Raw genomic sequence first — 16,357 nt, 5'->3', positions numbered from 1 at the left:
CCTGTCTTTTTGTGTGTGTCATTATAGAATTATGAGGGGGTGGGGAGACCTATAGATTTCATTTGACACATAAATCCTAAAGCACCCGGACCTTTCTCATCCCCAGATGGAACCATTTACAGAATTCTGTAGCCTTGCTTGAAACTTCAGTGATCTGAGGAGCTGTCACAACCTGAGAAGTGCTGAAAGGGAAAAGAAGGCAGCCTCTCAATCAGACACATGTAACTGATCACCCGGGGGGGGGGTTAAAATAGACCCCTCCTCCATTCTTTCACCTTGTCATTATATATTGCTCTTCCGCCGATATTAGAACCAGTCCCTTGTATGTATGTTTCCCTGACCTACATTTTATTTTTCAGGTTGCAACGGTTAAGGTTGGGGATTTGGTACGGTGCCTCAGACAATGAGTGAAGCAAGCAGAAACAAGCGGTCTCCGCTTGGCCACATGGTGGAGCATCGCTGAAAGAAATCCTGGCACATTTTAACTCATTGATGTTACCGTTCACCGAATTTGAAAACATTACGAGAAAGAAAGAAAAGAAAGAAAAAAGATGTAACACAGTGAAGGCTTCTCTATCTTCTTTTAAGGGTCTTGTGCGTGTATATATATCTGTGTCTGCTTAAGAGAATTTTCCTCTGCTGATCCTGCAATGCTTAGCCAGGCAGCTGAAGGAGATCTGGAAGGAGCCTTACTGAGATGACTGTGCCGAGCATCAGCTCCAGTTGCAGTGGTGTTAACAGTGTCTGGTGCAGCAGTAACGGCGGCGGCGGCAGCAGCAACAACCACAGATATGGCCAAGAGCATCATCTGAGTCCCACTGGCCACCTAGTCACAGCCATCTGCCTTGGCATCATTGGGATTCTGGGTTTCCTAAATAATCTCCTGGTCTTGGTACTTTTCTGCCGAAACAAAGTGCTGCGGTCTCCGATTAACTTGCTGCTGATGAACATTTCAGTGAGTGACCTGATGGTGTGCATTGTGGGTACCCCTTTCAGCTTTGCGGCCAGCACTCAGGGAAGATGGCTCATAGGGCCAGCCGGCTGCGTGTGGTATGGCTTTGCCAACACCTTGTTTGGTAAGTACCACTTTATTGTCCTGCACCTGTCTAGGAGCATGCTTCCTTCACTTCTTCTCTGTGGCTTGGACCCAGTCAGGGGCTTGCCTACTGAGCAGATCCCATCTATTGCCTGCTAACTCAGTGTGCATTTTCTTTAGAAAGCTTTGCATCATCTCAGAAGGAGGTTCAGTGCAGCTTAGGTCTCTGGATGCTGCCTTACAGCCTCTTTGAGGTACTAACAACAAACTAGATAATAAAGACCAGAGTTGGTAAAGGGCTTGTGGTGGTGCTGGTTGGAGGAAATGAAGTTCTGTAAGTGTGGAGGACTCTGAGTTTGAAGGAACACAGTTGAGGGACACCTTATTCCCTTTATTTACAAGTTAAGTGCATTATTTGAATGAGAGGTGATGTGTGTGTGCGCGTGCGCGCGCATGTGTGAGTGAGTGAGTGAGAGAGTGAGATAGTGCACACACAGGTGCATAGAAGTACCAGAAGTCCTATAGACCCCAACCTGATACCCTTCAGATGTTTTGGACTACAACTTCCACCAGTCCCAGCCAGCATAGTCAATAGCCTGGAATGATGGGAGTTGCAGTCCAAAACTTTGGGAAGGCACTAGGATGGGTAAGAGTGCTTTAGATTAAACATGCAAAGGACTCTGGTGATGATGGAGTGTAAATAACATAGTCAAAAGTATTATATGCTGAGAGCAAAAATAAGGATTGCCTATCTATCATCTATCTATCTATCTATCTATCTATCTATCTATCTATCTATCTATCATCTGTCTATCTATCTATCTATCTATCTATCTATCTATCTATCTATCTATCATCTATCTATCTATCTATCTATCTATCTATCTATCTATCTATCATCTATCATCTGTCTGTCTATCTATCTATCTATCTATCTATCATCTATCTATCTATCTATCTATCATCTAGTTATCTAGTTATCTAGCTATCTAGCTATTATTTATCTACCTATAAAGCAATGAAAGTTTTTGGAACTAGGTTTGGAACTAGGTGAAAACAGGACTAGGTTGAATATCTGGGGCTACAAAGGGAACAGTAAAAAGATAATGGAGCTGTATTCCTGCACTGACAAGTCTGCAGCTGTGCTTCTGTTTCAGTAAGGGAGCCCTGGGATTTGTGATTAGCTATAGTATTGCGAGTGGAAGACAGGAGTGCCTGGCGTGCTCTGGTCCATGGGGTCACGAAGAGTCGGACAGGACAAAACGACTAAACAACAACAACATAGTATTGCGAGTATAGGATGAAGGGGGCTTTAGACTATTATGGTAGGTGGGGAATGACAGCATGACTCTCTGATGGTCTGCCCCTATTAACTTGCTTCTGAGTAGACATGCATAGAATTGCATAGAATCTCAGTTATATTGTAGCAAAGTTTAGCATTTGGGGGCTCGAGTATATGTCTAAAGAGCTGAAGGATGCAAATACAGTGGTACCTCATGTTACGTACCGTCCCCCTTATAAATGCTTTGGGTTACGTGCTCCGCTAACCCGGAAGTAGATGCCCCTTGTTGTGAACTTTGCCCCGGGATGCGAATGGAAGTCGCGCCCTGGTGGCGTGGCAGCAGCGGGAGGCACCATTAGCGAAAGCGCGCCTCATGTTACGAGCGGTTTCCGGTTATGAACGGACCTCTGGAACGGATTAAGTATGTAACACAAGGTACCACTGTGTGGTTATGTATTTTGGTGTAGGATTGCAGCCTTAATAACTTCAGTTTGGGTCCCCTGTGAAGTGTTTAAGAGCAATGTAGTGTTTTGGTTTGCGCTTTTGCCATATTTGTTCATTTTACCTGCCCTTCTGTGGTTTGCTATTTTCTCATGCTACTGATCTCCTTGTCTTCATTTTATGTCTAAAACTCAATGCAAAAATTCAGTTCCATTGGTTATACTCAAGGGAGTGATCATGGTTCCACATCATAATTAATACCCATAACTTCCAGCATGGAATCACTTGATGCTTCCAACCAGCTCCAATACAAAAATTAAAAACCTGCTAATAGTCACATTTATATTGCTCTGTACAGTGTACAAAGCTTATCACCCAGCTCAGTATTATTATCCCTATAATGGATAGTGGTGGTGGTTGAGACAGCAAGAAAATGGCTTTCATTTCATGAGAGGTAGTGTGGTGTAGTGGTTAAGAGTGGTAGACTTGTAATCTGGTGAACCGGGTTTGCGTCTCCGCTCCTCCACATGCAGCTGCTGGGTGACCTTGGGCTAGTCACACTTCTCTGAAGTCTCTCAGCTCCACTCACCTCACTGAGTGTTTGTTGTGGGGGAGGAAGGGAAAGGAGAATGTTAGCCACTTTGAGACTCCTTAAGGGGAGTGATAAGGTGGGATATCAAATCCAAACTACTACTACTACTACTACTACTACTACTACTATTCTTCTTCTTCTTCTTCTTCTTCTTCTTCTTCTTCTTCTTCTTCTTCTTCTTCTTCTTCTTCTTCTTCTTCTTCTTCATGAAACTAGCCAGTGTGTTCCGGACAGAGATAGGTTTTGAACCGGTGTTCTTTAGCTTATTGCTCTCTCTTAAAAACCACGTTGCACTCTTTCTCTCACATATACAGTTTGTGCTTCAGCATCAAGAGCAAAGCCACTGTCAGAGACAGGATATCACTGCTGCTGAGTGAGGGTGGTTATGAAACAACAACACTAAATGTACACTTTGAAACGACATCTGAGGCTTCTTCTCCTTTGCATATGTCATGTTTTCATGGAGAAACTGCTTGGCCTAGAAATTTCAAACTTTCCCCAGGTATCGTTGAGAAAGCTTTTGACGACCTCTCCTTCTTGCCCGTATTTCAGATGTGGTCTTATGCTTCTTTTGCAAGTTACTTTGTAAAGAGTCTGGTGCTCAGTTGGTGGCCCTGAAGGTTTTGCTGCTGTTCTCCTTTAAGTGTGGCTTTGTGCGCTATGTCTCAGTTGTGCCTATCAACAATGCATTCTGGCTGGATTTCAGTTGAAAGTGTAAGAGCCCTGATGGATCAGACCCCAACTTCTATCTAGTCCAGCATCTTGTTTCCCATAGTAACCAGCCAGAAACGTGCAAGCAAGCAGGAGATGAGGGCAACAGCCTGTCCTGCTATTGTTCCCTGCAACTGGAATTTAGAGATATGCTGCCTCATTTCTGATCCTGGATGTAATAGCATAGCAGACACTGGTAGCGTTATTCTCCATGCATTTGTTGAAACATCCTTCAAAGCCATTTTAGCTAGTGGAGCAAATTCCATAATTTAACTACACACTGTGTGAAGAAATATCTCCTCTGGCTTGTCTTTCATTCAGCTTCATTGGTTGACCATAGGTCCCGGACACCTCTATAATGTCCTCCCATTACTCATTATTCAAGCAGCATCTATCAAAATTCTGTGTTTTGCTCAAGTATTAAAAGCGCAGGAGCTCTGCCTCTTTTGTATGTGGCCACCCTAAGTGTTATTTCAGATCAGGGCTCCCCCTCCCCAGCTGGAGCTCACCAGAGCTCAGCTCTGGCACCTCTCAGGTGGGTGCCATTGCCATTTCAAGAAAACAAGGGAGAAGTTCGTGGTGAGCTCTGGCACCTCTTTTTCTAGAAAAAAAGCACTGCTTCAGATCCTTTGATCCTTGTTATTGTCGTTTTCCCCGCTTTTCCCCGCTCTTCAATATCCTTTCTGAGATGTGGCAACCCAAAATGTAAACATTATTCCAAGTGAGGCAATAAATATCTCTATCATTATGGCGTCTATAGCCCACTCCTCCTTCAAGGAGCTCAAGATGGCAGAGATGGCTCCTCCTTCTCACACATACCGTATTTTTCGCTCTATAAGACGCACCAGACCACAAGACGCACCTAGTTTTTGAAGGAGGAAAACAAGAAAAAAAATATTCTGAATCTCAGAAGCCAGAACAGCAAGAGGGATCACTGCACAGTGAAAGCAGCAATCCTTCTTGCTGTTCTGGCTTCTGGGATAGCTGCACAGCCTGCATTCACCCCATAAGACGCACACACATTTCCCCTTACTTTTTAGGAGGGAAAAAGTGAGTCTTATAGAGCAAAAAATACGGTACTTTGTTCTCATACCAAGCTTCTGAGGTAGGTTAGGCAAGAGAGAGAGTCTGCTCCCAAGAGCACCCCATAAGTTTCATGGCTATGTGGGGATTTGAATCAAACACTCTAACCATGATGCCTCTTTCCCTCTTTTTAACTCTATCCAAGTTGGTGGGCATAACTGCTTCCTGTGGCAGCGAGTTCCATATTTTCATTATGTTGAAACGCTTTCTTTTGTCTGTGCTGAATCTTCCAACATTCAGCTTCTCAGGATGCCCATGAGCTCTAGTCTTATGAGAGGAGAAAACTTTTACTAAACCCACTTTCTCCATGCCATACATAGTTTTTATAAACTTTTGCAATTCTGCCTCTTATTCACTTTTCCTGTAAACTAAAAGTCCCAGACGTTGCAACCTTTCTTCATAGAGGAAATCCATTCATACATCCCCTTAACCATTTGCGCTGCTGTTTTCTGAACCTTTTCCTACTCTACAATATCCTTTTTCAGGTGAGGTGGCCAGAAGTGTGCACAGTATTCCAAATACAGTCACATCATAGATTCATATAACAGTATTTTGATATTAGCAGTTTTATTTTCAGTGCCTTACCTAATGATCCCTAGCATGTCCTTTGCCTTTCTCACAGCTGCTGCAAATTGGGTTGATGTTTTTATCAAGCTATCCACTATGACCCCAAGGTCTGTTGCTATCAGTTCAGTCCCAATGAGCGTATATGTGAAATTAATACTTTTTTGGCCAGGCAGGCACTTTACACTTTCTTACATTGAATTGCATTTGCTGTTTATTCCTAATTTCTGCTTCTTGCTGTTTAACCAATGCCTGATCCAGGAGAGTACCCCTCCTCTTATTCCATGACTGCTAAGCTTAATCAGGAAACTTCTAAGGCACAGTCATTTGGGTAGCTAGAGATTTTATCTCTTTGTTGTTACCGGAGCACTTAAGGAGCCAATCTTTGTGAGGATAGCTGAAGTCACTCGTAACTGCAACATTCCCTCTTTTGAATGCTTCATTCATTTCATCCTTCATCTCAATATCTCCCTAGGCATTTTGATCAGGCAGGTGATAGCACACCCACAGTGCTAACTTAAACACCCACTGGTCCCACCCTGACTATCTGGCAGTTGTCTGTCTGCAGTCCTGGGAGCAGATTAAGAAAATGCATAAGCATCTTTTGAGAAGAAGAGTGAGGTGTGCCTCCAAGTTTTATCCAGAAAAAAGCAATATTTTTGCACATCTATAAGGTCAAAGTTTAACACTGATCTAGATGAACAAGGATGATTCCCCCATTTTCTTCTTTTGAAGCAGAGAACAAGTAGAGGTGGCCATTGCAATCCCAACTCTCCAAGCATTGGGAAATAAATTACAACCAGGGTGGTGTTTTTTTCTTTCTTTTTCTTCTTCTTGTCTGTGCAGACAGACTTTTATTTATTGGGATCTTTCTGTGAATCATGATTTCTGCCCACCTTGTTTTCAGATGTTAAAAATAGGCATCATTTCCTCTTCACCAATATATTTTATTAATATTCCCTCTGTTTCTGGGCGCTCATCCTTAGGATGTGACAATATATTTCCTTTTATCAAATCAGCAGCAGAGCATGGTGGAGAGAGACTGCTGTTCTCTTTTTAACACCTTTCCACGCTTCTGATGCTATCCAGACTGGCTTCACCAGAGCATGCTCCTATCCTCCCGGGTGCTCTGATTTCTGACCTAATCAAATGTTTTCAGTAGGTACACATTCTTATTTGGTTTCTGTTTTCAAAATACACTTCAAAACGAACCTCCTTCAAAAAGGCTTTTATGCATAGTTTCTGCACCAGGCAAGGATCTGCTTCCCCCTTGCCTCTCATTAGTTTCTTTGTTAGGAATCCAGGTTGTATTTTAGTATTTGACATTTAACCTTGATACCTTAGAAAGGAGCTAATGAGAGGCAAGTGAGGGGCAGGTCCCTGACTGCTGTTGGAATATTTCCAAGCAATTTAGAAAACGCTGCTATCCATGGTTAGTGTGTGTAGGTTTTTCATACTAGCACATTTCAGTGGCTGGAGTGGACTTCTTCAAACTTTTCATGCTCCATCCATATTAAATAACTTTCAGTGTAAGGGAAAGCTGCAAAACACTTGGCATACACCAGCATGGTGTAGTGGTTAGTGTGTCAGACTAGGACCTGATAGAACAGGGTTCAAATCCTCACTCGACCATGAAGCTCACTAGGTGGCCTTGGGCCAGTTACTGCCTCTCAGCTTAACCTACCTCACAGGGTTGCTGTGAAGAGAAAATGAAGAAAGGGAGAACCATATACAATCCACAGATGAAAAGATGGTGTATAAATGAAATGACTAAATAATAAAAAATTGTTGAATGGAAGAAAGTTAAGCTGCCCATCATGGTGGCTCATATTTCAATCCAAAGCATGTTGACTCAGGAGGAGTAAAAAGGTAAAGGTAAAGGACCCCTGACAGTTAAGTCCAGTCACGGACGACTCTAGGGTTGCAGCGCTCATCTCGCTTTACTGACCGAGGGAGCTGGCGTTTGTCCGCAGACAGTTTTTCTGGGTCATGTGGCCAGCATGACTAAGCCGCTTCTGGTGCAACAGAACACCGAAACCAGAGCAGTGCATGGAAACGCCGTTTACCTCCCCACCAGAGCAGTATCTATTTATCTACTTGCACTTTGATGTGCTTTTGAACTGCTAGGTGGGCAGGAGCTGGGACCGAGCAATGGGAGCTCACCCTGTCATGGGGATTCGAACCGCCGACCTTCCAATCGGCAAGCCTACTAAATAGGTCCCACTAAATTCAGTAGGACTTGCTGTCTTGTAGGGATGGATTTTTTGAGACCATAGCCTCAAAAACAGCAGCTGAGACAATATATGGCTGCTTTCTCCAGTTCGGTCCCCTTCAGATATTTTCAATTACGATTCTCATCAGTCCCAGCTGGCACAGCCAATGACCAAAACATCTTGAGGGCATCAGGCTACGGAAGGATGACCTAATCAAAGCTCCATTGACTCCAGTGACTCTGAGGAAGTGTTTGAGGGATCATCCCCTCCGTTTTGAATGCCTGTGTGTGACTTGGAACCCATCAAGCTGAACCCCCATCATTCTGAAGTCTAGCTCTGAGGGCCTTCTGGTGGTTCCCTTACTGAGAGAAGTGAGGTTACAGGGAACCAGACAGAGGACCTTTTCAGTAGTGGCTCCCGCCCTGTGGAAGGCCCTCCCATCAGATGTCAAGGGAATAAATAACTACCTGACTTTTAGAAGACATCTGAAGGCAGCCCTGTTTAGGGAAGTTTTTAACGTTTGATGTGTTATTGAATTTTTAATATTTTGTTGAAAGCTGCCCAGAGTGGCTGGTCTGTGTGTGTATAAAATTATTATTTTATATTATATTATTACAATTTGCATCCCACAGAATTCAAATTGTAATACAATAAAATACAAGGGATGAAATAAGCAATACAAATACAATTAAAAATCAGTATGAATATTCAATGCAGACATGCTGCAGACCACCTGAATAAAGCTCATGGTCCACAGAGCACAGTTTGGGAACCCCTGCCCTATGAAACAACTTTGAACTCAATGGGACTTACTTCTGAGCAGCCATGAATAGGCTCTCACTGTACGGCTTCATTTGCACACAGATGTAGCTGAATGTTCACCATCATATCTGAGCTCCTGGCAGACAACAGTTTTCTCAAAGCTGCTCAGAAACATTTCTGTTCTGAAAGTTAACCTCTGCACCTGACAGAGACACCGATGAGAAGCAACTGGGAGGCAAACTCTTGCCTAATGTGGAAATGTTGCATGGCAAATGTTTTGTAGACATGTGGATAATTGAGGGAAACTTTTTTTTTTTAACAGCACATTGCAAGCATGGAAACAATAATAATAGAGCAGGGAGGGAGATTTTGACTAACATGTCATGTATTTTGTGCATTTCATTGCACATTGCCTCTAGCACTTATATAGCATAGTAGCAATATATAGATATTAAAAAGAAACAAACTGTTTGCAATGTCACATTGGAGGAATCCAGAGGTGCTCCAAAACAGGGAACTGATGCACAAATGTATGTCTTACAGTTCTTAGATCTTATGACCAGTCACTGTGAGGACCTGAGGGTAACTGTCATGACAGCTGGAGACAAGCTCTTCCCATGATCCAACAAATCCAGTGATCATCACATACCCTTGGTCCTCTTGGTCCTCCCAGTATGCCAAAACTTTTGCTTCTCCATTTGTTGGGTGGATAATGATGCTTAGGCGCTGTGGAACAATGCTCTAGCATCCACCCCCCCCTGACCTTTTGCTCCTCTTGGAGTCCTTCAAAGAAGAAATGGGACTTTGTTAATCTTATTTCAGTGGGACTTGCTCCCAAGAAAGTGCAAGGACTGCAGCTTTTGTTATATATTTTGTGGCTTTTTTTGCACCAGTGAACAAGAGTGTAAGTCATTGCATCTTAACCTTGAATCGCAGCTGTCTCTTGCACACATACTCCTAAATGAACTGCATTATCAAAATTGCAATTTGAAAGAGCAAAGCTTTTGACTCTTGACCTGTCAGTAATGTCTGCGTCATACCAGACAACCTCTCAGAATCAAGATGAACATGTTATAGATGACAAGGCCAGCATAGGCCAGTGTTTATGAAAATTGTATTTCCTCTTTTTATTGTGGGTCTGTTGACTACAATAAATTAATAATGATGTTTGCCATTTCTAAAAATTTTTAATTACCATTTATCTACACCCTTTGCAACATATGACCTGCTGTTTTACTGACAGAACCTTTTTTTAAAAGAAAAAGAAAATTTCCTTTGCAGGTCTTTTTAAAGCCTAAACAGTATATAGACAAAGCAATTTTGTTTAGTGAATGCCAGCAGCTCTCACAGAATTTCAGTACGGATGTGAAACAGTTATTTCTCCCCCTTCAAAAAAGTGGCATTTGAATCAGATGATCAAATAAGCCATTATTATTGACAGCCTAGTTGCATGGTGTACTCTTAGAGATTGACAGCTTGCTTAGTTAGATTTAGCAAGATATTTAGCAGAATAATGTCTTTAGAATGAGTTTTCTTTTGTAGCAGCCGTGCATGTTTTCATACATGTTGCACTTTTTCATATGTGAAAGCAAAATGACCCTTTCCAATACACACACACACACACACACACACACACACACACATATATATATACACACACACACATATTTATGTGGGTTAAACCACTGAGCCTAGGGCTTGCTGATCAGAAGGTCAGTGGTTGAAATCCCCGTGACGGGGTGTGCTCCCATTGCTTGGTCCCTGCTCCTGCTGACATAGCAGTTCGAAAGCATATCAAAGTGCAAGTAGATAAATAGGTACTGCTCTGGTGGGAAGGTAAACAGCGTTTCTGTGCACTGCTCTGGTTTGCCAGAAGCGCCTTAGTCATGCTGGCCACATGACCTGGAAGCTGAACGCTGGCTCCCTCGGCCAGTAAAGCGAGATGAGCGCCGCAACCCCAGAGTCGTCTGCAACTGAACCTAATGGCCAGGGGTCCCTTTACCTTTACCTAGTACTCCAAAGTTCCCTGTAATCAAGGAGTGGGGAATCTTTTTCAGCATGAACTGCACCTTCCTTTCTGGGAAATGTTACAAGAGCCAAGGGCTGGTGGGGGGGGGGGGCAGAGGCAAAAGTGAGTGGAGCAACTGAGGTTAAATTTTACCTTTCCATAGTAGCCTGGCTTCTATACATATTTCCAGACCCCCTTTTCCATGCACATAGGAGCCAACTCCCAGGGGCTGAGGGGTCTTGCCCCCCCAAATATTTACACTCCCCCCCCCACAAAATGATGGGCATTGGAATTCAAATGGTGTGTGTGTGCCGTGTCATGTGATCGCTTATGCAGGGCTTTTCTGCCCCCCACATTTTATTCAAATTGGCACCTCTCTCCACGCAGATAAGCAAGATGCATTATCGAAGTCCAAGGGACACATTCCAGCTTGGCGAAAATACCTGAGGTACAAATATTGCCCCCCCCCCCGGACCTCTCATGGAGGAGGTTCATGAAGAAGGGCCTCAGCTGATGATTGCAGGATTTGGGTTGGTTCATCTGGGGAGAGGGGGTCCTTGAGCTATTGTGCCTGCAAGTGCAGTCAAGGGACATTCCCTAGACCCTGGGACATTTGATGTTTCCTTTTTGGTTGACACAGAACATCCTAGCTGATAAAGAGGTGTTGGGGAAGCTTGTAAAAAAATCCATAGATTTCTTATCTAGAGATATTATCTGTATTCAACCTTCTTTCTCCTTTTCTGCCTTTCTTCCTGGCATCCTGAAAAACAAAAGACAAAGAAGTTCCCGTGATAAGGTTGCTTTGTGTGCCAAAGGCTTTCTACAAAATTCAATAAAGTTAGTAAACAGTCTCTGCCTCCAGCTTACTTTATTGCTATTGAATTGGCTGGGTTTTTTTTTACAAACTGGCTATTTAAAAAATATTGATGGTAAATCTCCAATAAATCTAGGGAAAGGGAAAGGGGTTAGTCAGTAGATTTCAGGTATCCAGTCCTGCTCAGATCCATTTTGGATTGAACTACACACTCTGGAGTCTGTCCAATGTTGAAATTGCCCCAATGTTCTCTGGAGGCATTGCCTTCATGCCTTTCTTTTTGCAGCTTACTAGTACATGGGAAGCAGTGTGGACGACTCAGACAAATGCCATGGCTACAGCTGTGGTCTTGGATAAGAGGAATATATTGCTAAGAACCATGGGAAATTTAATCAATAGCCTTGTTCCCAGCACTTTTAAATTTTGCTCCAAGCAGCACCTCAGTTCCTGCAACATGAAGGTGAGAAGGGTTTCTAGGAGAGCTGAAACAGGGATTGAGGCTGCTAGTCCTAGGAATAGAATGTCTTCGCCGACTAACAGGGCCAAATCTGCCTCAGACCCAGTCTGGCTCAGTTTTAATCTCATTATTCTGGATAATAATAATAATAATAATAATAATAATAATAATTTCTACCTGCCCATCTGGCTGGGTTTCCCCAGCTACTCTGGGACGTTTTCAACAAAATATTAAAAATTCAATAAAACATCAAACATTAAAAACTTGCCTAAACAGGGCTGCCTTCAGATGTCTTCTAAAAGTTGGATAGTTGTTTATTTCCTTGACATCTGATGGGAGGGCTTTCCACAGGGCGGGCACCACTGCCGAGAAGGGAAATTTTCAAGGGAAAATATGGATGAACCAATCACTGTTTGCAACCTGTTATGGGTATGAGTTACTCGTGCGTAAACTGGTGCCTTTCTCGGCTAATTTGCCTTGTTAAACCTTTCTGACTGCACAGCCCTTTCTCATCGTGGCTGCCTCAGTCGCTGGCAGAATCCGTCAGTGGGCGTTTCTTGAACCTCTTCCAACATAAAAGTTGTTTGACACCCAGTCTCCTCCTCCTCTCACTGCGCGGGAGTCTTCTGCGCAGGGAAGGCGTGGGTAGCGGAGGACCTGGGCTCTCCTCACTGATGTCCAGTGAAGAGTCCTGGAGCCCTCTCTCCAATTCCCCCATCTGCCCCCCTTTATCCCTGGTGTTGCGCTGATTAGCTTCCCCCTCTACTGAGCTGTTTCTCCCCCTGCTGCTGGGTCCTTCGCCAGCATCATCTGGGAGGCTTCCCTTCGCCTATTGCTCGATGTCAGTTCCCTGACACAACCATAGACTGATAGATGGTGTGAGTGCAAGAATGGTTTTTCATCTGTATTTGAATGAAAGCTATAGGCATGCACACTCATTTTTCTTTGCATCTCCTACCTCAGTAGGATTTGGAAACATCCACATCAATTTTACCAGCATTACGGAAACAACTTCTTACCTTTATCCTGATACTTCCTATGAATAAATCTGGCCAACTTACATACACATTTGAAGGGGATGTCCATGATACCATGTATGATGCCTGTGATAACTGATGCCTGTGATAATTGCAGTAGGTATGGCATCCATTTAGCATGTGCAGGAATGATGTGATGTTAAATAATGACCCTCTTGAGTCTGATTTTTTGGTTTTTAAGAAACATAAATATGTAATTGTGCACTGACTTCAGCAAGTCTTTCCTGCTGTCTCAATGGTGTGAGAAAATGCCTCCTGGGTGATCTGCAGACTTCCAAATACATAAAACTTGCAATATGCTAGTATTCTCAATGCATAGTTTTGCATATTGAGTGGACATAGATACAGTGGTACCTCGGGTTACATACGCTTCAGGTTACAGACTCCGCTAACACAGAAATAGTACCTCAGGTTAAGAACTTTGCTACAGGATGAGAACAGAAATCGTGCAGTGGCAGCGGGAGGCCCCACCAGCTAAAGTGGTTCTTCAGGTTAAGAACACTTTCAGGTTAAGAACGGACCCCTGGAACAAATTAAGTACATAACCAGAGGTACCACTGTACTACTTTTCAATCTTTAGACATGAAAATGTGGAAGCACACCTCTGCTGGTGCGTGAGAAGAGTTGTTCTTCTGCAGACTATTTGGAAGAATAAGGAGATAGAAAGAGACTTTCTTGCCTCCATTTTATGTATAATCTAAAACAGATGGGGAACCTGGTGGCCACAGTTTGATGGACTACAACTTCCATCAGCCCCAGCTGGCATGTCCAGTGGTCAGGGATTGTGAGAGTTGGAGTCCAATAGCATTTGGAGCAACACAGACTCTACCCCTTTAATACAGGAACTTGCAGCCCTGGGTCTGGTAAGTGCCTGGGCAAAAAAATGCTATTGTAATATATAGCACCTTCAGTTTCATCGTGGAAGAAAGGCAAGATATTAATGCAACAGATGAATAATAATTTACAAGAATTTACTATGTAGTTTCTAAAAGGTCAAGCTAGCTACAAGACCAATTCTGAATGCAAAAGATCTCTGAACCATTGCTTTACCACTATTTGCATTTATTTACACACATGCAGGATGAACACAGATGGAAACACTCAACTTAAACAGGCTGTTTCCAGTCTGCCTCACATTGCAAGCCTATTCCTCATGTCACACACAGAGACCTTGATTACATTTGGTTGGGAAGAGGATATTTGCTAGCCCTTCAGAAGGCCAGATATTGAGATTCACAGCCAGCTTTTTAGTTCCCATGACAACATATTACCTGCAATTTGTCTAGCAATAGATCATGCCAGGCTTGACCTGGACAACTGGCTTGACTACTTCAGCAGTCCTATTCTTCTCTAGATCTCAAACATAAATCCATACTTGGAAAGTACTTTGGAGGTCACCTAGTTCAATTCCCTGCTCAGAATAACATGGTCACACAAGTAGAGAGGGAACAGTAGATATGAGGCCAAGGTGGTTCAGGAAATAATTTGCTAATGGATGGGTCTCATGGCTCAAAGTGTTTCTTCAAAGCCCTCAAAGCCTTGTTTATAAGATGCACTTCTTCACTTAGAAAACAGTTGTCCGAAATAAAACAAAGTAATCTGCTGTTACCTTACAGGTACGGTGTCACTCATATCCCTGGCTGTGCTTTCGTATGAACGCTATTGCACCATGATGGGTACAACTGAAGCTGATGCCACAAACTACAAGAAAGTATGGCTGGGAATCTTCGTGTCCTGGATGTATTCTTTATTCTGGACCTTGCCACCACTTTTTGGATGGAGTAGCTATGGACCAGAAGGACCAGGCACTACATGTTCAGTTAACTGGCATTCACGGGATGCTAACAATGTATCTTACATAATTTGCCTCTTCGTCTTTTGCCTTGTCCTTCCTTTTACCATTATTGTTTACTGCTATGGGAAGCTGCTGTGTGCCATAAAGCAGGTGAGTGGATTTTTCAATCTTTTCGACAGAGTGTCAGTGTGTTGTGTTGCATCCAATGGCAAGTCAAAGTCAGATCAAGGTACATGCAGGTCCCACTTACTGAACACAATGCTTTCCCTGGAATTCATTCATTAGATGAGCATTTGTATGAGTCCACAGTTTCCATTGATTTATATAGGATCATTTCTCATATAGGATTTGTCTGATCTCCCTACCCACTCTCTCCATGGTTTCTTCCTGAAATGACTGCAGCCAACCAGCAAAAGAGAGACAAAGGAAAAACTGATTTGTGGATTTTTGTAAACGAGCAGGCAATTAGCTGGACCTGTGTGTACATGGCAGAAACAACCAGGACCTTGGACAGCTCCAAAGGGGCTCCTCTGGCTGAAACATTTTCCTCCAAAGATGCTTATCTAAGTGGAGAACTAGATCCTAGTGAAATTTGGAAAATGCAAGTCAAAGTCAGATCAAAATAGGCTGGAGTGCAGTAGACTACCTCCCTGGAGGTAATGGCTGGGTGGTTAAAGGACCCTAATCTTATTTTACAGTACAGTATTTGACTTCTGTAAGGCTGGGGAGAAAGAGGTACTGCGGGGGACTCATCCTCTGAGTCAAAGGTGGTGGCAGTTCTTTGCCCTTTAAAGGAAATGGCATTTCCAGTACTCCAAGTCATATGAACATTTTCCTTTTGCTGAAGATGCACCACAAAAGCAAATGATTTATTTGAAATAAGAGTCTTTATACAGGGAGCAAACTAAAATTAAACACTAAAAGGACAAATGTAAAGATAAGATTGAGTCAGTGTTGGAGCAAGTAAATGTGTTAACGTAATAATAATACCTGAAGGAGCGTCTCCACCCCCATCGTTCTGCCTGGACACTGAGGCTGCGAGAAGCCAAGTTACAGGGAACCAGGCAGAGGGCTTTCTTGGTAGTGGCACCCACCCTGTGGAACGCCCTCCCACCAGATGTCAAAGAGAAAAACAACTACCAGACTTTTAGAAGACATCTGAAGGCAGCCTTGTTTAGGGAAGCTTTTAATGTTTAATAGGTTATTGTATTTTAATATTCTGTTGGAAGCCGCCCAGAGTGGCTGGGGAAACCCAGCCAGATGGGCGGGGTATAAATAATAAATTATTATTATTATTAGTCCATTTACAAGTATTGAGACTAAGAGTCTATAAAGTAAACTTGATTAAAAAGCAATTCTCTCCTCAACCCACTCCCCCGAACAATAATTCCACAAACAATAACCACTGTGGACAGGTCAGTAAACTTTAAAGGCAATCTATTGCCAATTTCATGGAAAAGTCATGATTTAGAATAAAGGATAGAGCAACATCAAGAAGAATAGGTGTAATGCTGTGGAAACATTTAAATTGTGTGGAAGATCACACAAAATGTGAAAATCAG

At 43.0% G+C, this 16,357-nt stretch overlaps 1 protein-coding gene across 1 annotated transcript in view; it reads left to right on the top strand.

Annotated features, from left to right (window-relative positions):
• Positions 1-313: 313 nt before the first annotated feature.
• Positions 314-16,357, top strand: part of LOC310708304 (vertebrate ancient opsin-like) — a 100,439-nt gene continuing 84,395 nt past the window's right edge. The window contains exons 1-2 of the mRNA XM_083506537.1: positions 314-1,076; positions 14,617-14,945. Coding sequence (XP_083362663.1) covers positions 698-1,076; positions 14,617-14,945 — 708 coding nt within the window. The 5' untranslated portion in view covers positions 314-697. The remainder of the gene's footprint in view (positions 1,077-14,616; positions 14,946-16,357) is intronic.

Source organism: Podarcis liolepis, assembly GCF_965112155.1.
Source record: "Podarcis liolepis genome assembly, chromosome: 5".
NCBI lineage: Eukaryota > Metazoa > Chordata > Lepidosauria > Squamata > Lacertidae > Podarcis > Podarcis liolepis.
This window is presented reverse-complemented; position numbering and strand designations above follow the sequence as displayed.